This window comes from Rhincodon typus, chromosome 41, assembly GCF_021869965.1.
Source record: "Rhincodon typus isolate 14 chromosome 41, sRhiTyp1.1, whole genome shotgun sequence".
In the NCBI taxonomy this organism is placed as follows: Eukaryota; Metazoa; Chordata; class Chondrichthyes; order Orectolobiformes; family Rhincodontidae; genus Rhincodon; species Rhincodon typus.
Window position 1 is genome coordinate 6,112,111 of NC_063372.1, and position 5,127 is coordinate 6,117,237.

Sequence of the window (5,127 nt, forward strand, 5' to 3'; positions counted from 1 at the left end):
TGATGCTGCTTGGCCTGCTGTGTTCATCCAGCCCTGCACCTTGTTGTACATTTAAAACAGGTTAAGAGATATTTGTTCTCTGAGGGGACTGAATCTGTGGAATTATTTAGTGCAGAGGGCGGTTCAAGCTGGGTCACTCAATACATTCGAGGCAGATTTTAATCAGTATGGGCATCAATGGCTTTAGGAAGGAAAGTGGAGTTGGGGATTATCACATCAACCATGATCTCATTGAATGGTGGAGCATGCAACTGAATGGCCTCCTGGTCTTTTGGTCTTTACAGCCAATGAAGTACTTTCAAAGTGCAGTCACTCATGCACTGAAGATGCTTTAATTTTAACATTTATCTTTGTTTTAAAATGTTTTCATGGTCTTGCCCTTGCTTTTTTAGTCTCCTCCAGCCTTACAACCCTCTGAAATCTCTGCAATGTTTATATAGGCCTCCTGAGCTTCTCCAGTTTTAATTGCATCACCATTGGCAGGCTGCACATTCATTTGCCTAAACTGTGAATTCCCTTTTACTCCTTTGTCTTAAAAGGGATAAAATGTTTAAAACCTATTACTTTGATCATGATTTTAGTTATTGAACATAATATTGTTTTGTGTGGCTTGGTGGTCTATTTTGTTTAATAAACACTTCAAACCTATTAATCTGACCAAATTTTTGGTTGCATTTTGTAATATCATATGTGATTTGTTTCTGACTTTGTGGGGATCTTGGGGATTTTTCCACCTTCAGCCCCTCCAAAAAAAGTGAGAAGATACATTATTTTGCATTTGTGAAGGCCAATTTAGATGTATATAGTGTATTCCTTACTGCATTTAACAGTGCAGGTTGCATCGAAGTTTGCATTGTACTTGGCATTATAGCTTGAGGGATTTTACAAGAGTTCTAGGCCCTTACTGTATAATGACGAGTGTGTATACTGTACCCTTTCTGTTGAATCCTGTCGCACCTATACCGTTTTTCATTATGGTAAGCATATTATCTAAAAGTTGTATGAATGTAGTGACGTTTGGTACAATTCAGTGAGAAGGTTATCGACCTGGAATGATAAAATCGAAGCAAAATACTGGATGCTGTAAATCTGAAAGAGAGTGCTGGGAAAACTCAGCAGAGATGTCTAGGCCCGAAACGTCAGCTTTCCTGCTCCTCTGATGCAACTTGGCCTGCTGTGCTCATCCAGCTCTGCACCTTGTTATCTCAGATCTGGCAGCATTGTGGAGAAAGAGAAACAGAGTTAATGTTTCGAGGCTGAAATGATTCTTCATCAGAAATGAAAACATTATCTATCTATCTATCTATCTATCTTTCTTTCTCTCTCTCTCTACGAATGCTTCCACACCTGCTAAAGTTCTCCAACATTCTCCGTTTCGTATTTCCAGCCACCGCAGTAATTTGCTTTTATTTTAGTTGGCGACGGAATGGCCTAGTGAATTCTCTGATTGACAGACTCCGCCACGAATCAACTCCGACCGCTTCTGCCCGCGCGGTGTTGGCTGGGACACGCCATTTTACTGTTGCGGCAGTGCGTGAGCATCCGCCCAACAAATAAGTTCCCTTTATCGTCTGTGGTATAATGGCATCTAGAAGAGATTCTTCGACCAATGTTTTGAAGATTTGCTTTCGGGGGTTGTGGGAGCAGTCATGCTGGTTTGAAATTTGCAGCGTGGAGATGTTTTGACAGGTTGCTGGGGGGGGTTGAGGCGGAGGTATAAAAGGAGCGCGCGCCGGGTAGCCTTTCTCTTTGTGACGCGTGCTGAAGATGGTGAGTGTAGGTTTGAGGAGTTAAGAAGCTGAGGAACGCTGTAAGGTGACCGCCGGCCCAGTGCCCTCAGTCATGTAGAAGAGCGCGGTTTTCCCTGCCAGTTCCTGTTCTCATTCCTTTCTGGGAATTGTTTCTCAGTTTGGATCGTCGGGAGGGTCAGCCGAGCTGAGGCCTACCGATTGTAGGCCAAACACGAGTTCTCCTGAGACGTTAGCTGACCGTGCCCGGCCTCATATCAGCTCTGCTTTGTAAAGCTCTTCTACACCACGCTGAACTGGGTGGTTGACCCTCGGGGTGGATTCTGAGGCGGGAATCTTGCCTTTTGTTTCAGATAAAATGTGGCGCCCGTCGGAGACTGCGGTAACTTGTTCCCGGTAGCAACGGACTTTATTAGGGCTTTCTCGTGTTCGTCTTCAAGGAAGTTCTCGACGTAGGAGGAACGGGATGCCCCTAACTTGTTTATCAGTGACTGGAGGTTGAATGGTTTTTCAACTTTTACTTGAGATTAAACGATTAAAACATTCCACTTGTAAACGAGAAAGCTGTATTGAGCCTTGTATAAAGTGGACTTCGCTGATCCAGATCACAGCGTACGTTGCTCCGATTATTTAATTTAAAACTGATAGCTCAACCATAGTTTCCCATCATTATCCAGTCATTTTTACTGCTAATTGGATGTTGAAATCAAGTGCAGATTATGGTTTTGGCTACATTATTGTCTCCTTGTAGTTATAGAATATACAATAAAATGAGGTGCTGCAGGTTTCAACAGTTGGTCTCACTTTATAATCCAGGTACGGTGTGTATCACTTTTCGTTTTAAGATTTAGACGTAATTTTTTTTTTCAGACTAAGAAGCGAAGGAATAACGGACGTGCAAAGAAGGGTCGTGGCCATGTCCAGCCCATCAGGTGCACAAACTGTGCCCGCTGCGTCCCAAAAGACAAAGCTATTAAGAAGTTTGTCATTCGCAACATCGTGGAGGCTGCTGCAGTTCGAGATATTTCGGAGGCCAGTGTCTTTGATGGTCAGTTAAGGGAATCTGAGGGATTCCCTATCTCTTTAACATTGGTTCTGTTTGTAATTGATGTATGCTGTTCTTGATTGGTTTGACGTGCTCTTTTCTTTATTTCCAGCATATGTGCTCCCCAAGCTGTATGTAAAATTGCACTACTGTGTCAGCTGTGCCATCCACAGCAAAGTGGTGAGAAATCGCTCACGAGAGGCCAGGAAGGATCGAACTCCACCTCCACGTTTCAGGCCAGGCGTAAGTATTGAAACGCTTGCTCTGTTGAGCTGGTGGAACTCTCGGTTGTAGATCTGGCTATTGAGTGAAGGCTATTTACTCCTGTGACTTGTTCTTGGCCAAATGGCGATTGTGTCTCACTAGAGCTGTGATTCTGGCTCCAAAGAGGATTTGAAGGCTCTACAAAACTTATTGCAATTTGTAATATAAGTTAGGAGCAAGTGTAGGCCTTTCAGCCCCTTGAGTCTGCAATGTAATCACGGGTGATCTGTCATGGTTCCATTTTTACCTGCCACTCCCTACTTGATTCTCTTGACCAAAATCTGCCTCTCAATCTTGTGTTGAGCATCTAAATCTTCTGGGGTAGAAGATTCCAAGGACCCTCCACTTCTGTTCCTTTTGAGGAGGTAACTTTGTTTTAATTTATTCACGGGATGAGGGCAATGCTGGCTGGGCCAGCATTATTGTCCAGAGAGCAGGTAAGTGTCAACCACATTGCATTAGGTCTGAAATCATACGTAGGCCAGACTGGGTAAGGATGGCAGTTTCCTTCCCTAAAGGGCATTAGTGTACGAGGTGGGTTTTACAATAATTGGCAATGGATTCTTGATCGTCATTAGACTCTTAATTCCACACTTAAGAATTACTGAATCCTCTTGCCATGGTGGGATTCAAACTTGGGTTGCTGGATTAACAGTACAGTGATGATATTACTAGGCTGTCACCACCTCACTTGGAAATCCAGTTGCTTACTAGTTAAATCCTTAAAGGTCTCTACTTAATTTGTCTTAAGTGTGTTTGGTGAGACTTCAATGATACTGTAATAGATGTTTCAGAATGACTCTTGGTCTCAGTGCCTATAGTTCCCTGTTTTCTCTCTGCCTCCTTTCTTGAATAGTAGTGTTAGACTTGATACTGGATGATCTCCATTGGGCTGTAGAAGCAGTCATGGTAGTTTTGGAATGTGAAGGTTTTGACAAGTTGGGATTGCGGGGATAGGTGTCAAAGGGCTACTAGGATAAGGATGTGCCCCTAGTTAGGTGAGGGGAACTTTGCCATGGTCCAAAAATTTTCCACTGGACAGTGCTCAGATAGTATTTAAGAAACCTTCTGGAGTCTAGCTGTGGAATTCTATTTGAAAAGTTCCTTCATTTTACTTTTTCTTATTTAAAAATGCGCTGGGCTGGGAGAGAAAGTGACTTGGGCTGAAAGGCAACCTGCTTCCTTCTCCCACTTTGTATTCATTTTGCGAAAGCCAGCTTGGAGGATATACCATGTGGGGAAAATATAAAGTTGGAGCTCGTTAAATCAATGCCTTAATTCAGTCCTGGTCCACTCCATTGATCCCTAATGATCAAAACCAGGGGCCTTGTCTCTGTTGAGCTTAAATTATTGATTTACTACTTTTTACTAATTTTTGTTTTCACCAAGTTTGTTTCTTGACTTCCGTTTTGAAATTTGTGCTTGATACGCCAGTCTTGGGCTTTGTGAAATTTGCTCATTGACCGTTGGAATAGAAAGCAATAGTATGGTGTCTCCTGTTAAGTTTGGATGCCACCTGTGATATGGCTGCTGTTTGATTTTGACAATTAGGTGATTTCTACCCAAATATAATTCACCTGGGACATTGTGATAGGTACTACATGAATGAATGATTGATTGTTAAGCAAACTTTGCATCCTTTATCTTCATGTAATGGGTGAGAATTTGTGAGGGGGTGAAACAAAAAATCAAGCTTTGTTCATGTTATTTGTGAATGGATGCTGATCTATAATATTTTTCTTTACAGGCCAACATCCCACGTGGCCCTCCTCAAAAGCCTATGTAAGCATTGCTGGATCCTATAAATTGGTTTGAAAGAATAAAAATGATGAACAACTGAAAAAAATTGTGAATTTTTGTTTATTTTGCACCTTGTTTTTTTTTCTTTGCTTCCTTGAAGGCATGATGTTTGGGCTTTGTTTTTATAAGGTAAGTTGACCAGAAAGTTCCAACTACCCAATTGAACTCCACTTCAGTGATTCTTGTCAAATTGGTGTCAAAAGAATCGGATTTTCATAGGATTGGCAGGGCAATGCAACACCTCCCATTTTGACTCTTGACTCTTTTTTT

General features: G+C 42.1%; 1 protein-coding gene across 1 annotated transcript; it reads left to right on the top strand.

The window, feature by feature from the left end:
• The first annotated feature begins 1,640 nt into the window (after nucleotides 1–1,640).
• rps26 (ribosomal protein S26) lies at nucleotides 1,641–4,903 on the top strand. The gene is made up of 4 exons (XM_020525061.2): nucleotides 1,641–1,770; nucleotides 2,619–2,796; nucleotides 2,906–3,036; nucleotides 4,805–4,903. The coding sequence occupies exons 1-4, from the start codon at nucleotides 1,768–1,770 to the stop codon at nucleotides 4,841–4,843; spliced, it is 351 nt and encodes a 116-aa protein (XP_020380650.2). The 5' UTR covers nucleotides 1,641–1,767; the 3' UTR covers nucleotides 4,844–4,903.
• Nucleotides 4,904–5,127: the final 224 nt, after the last annotated feature.

Excerpts from the sequence above, each read along its gene's own strand:
- rps26 (XM_020525061.2), top strand. Across the intron at positions 2,797-2,905 it reads GGAGGCCAGTGTCTTTGATG|CATATGTGCTCCCCAAGCTG; the intron begins GTCAGTTAAGGG and ends CTTTATTTCCAG. Across the intron at positions 3,037-4,804 it reads CTCCACGTTTCAGGCCAGGC|GCCAACATCCCACGTGGCCC; the intron begins GTAAGTATTGAA and ends TTTTCTTTACAG.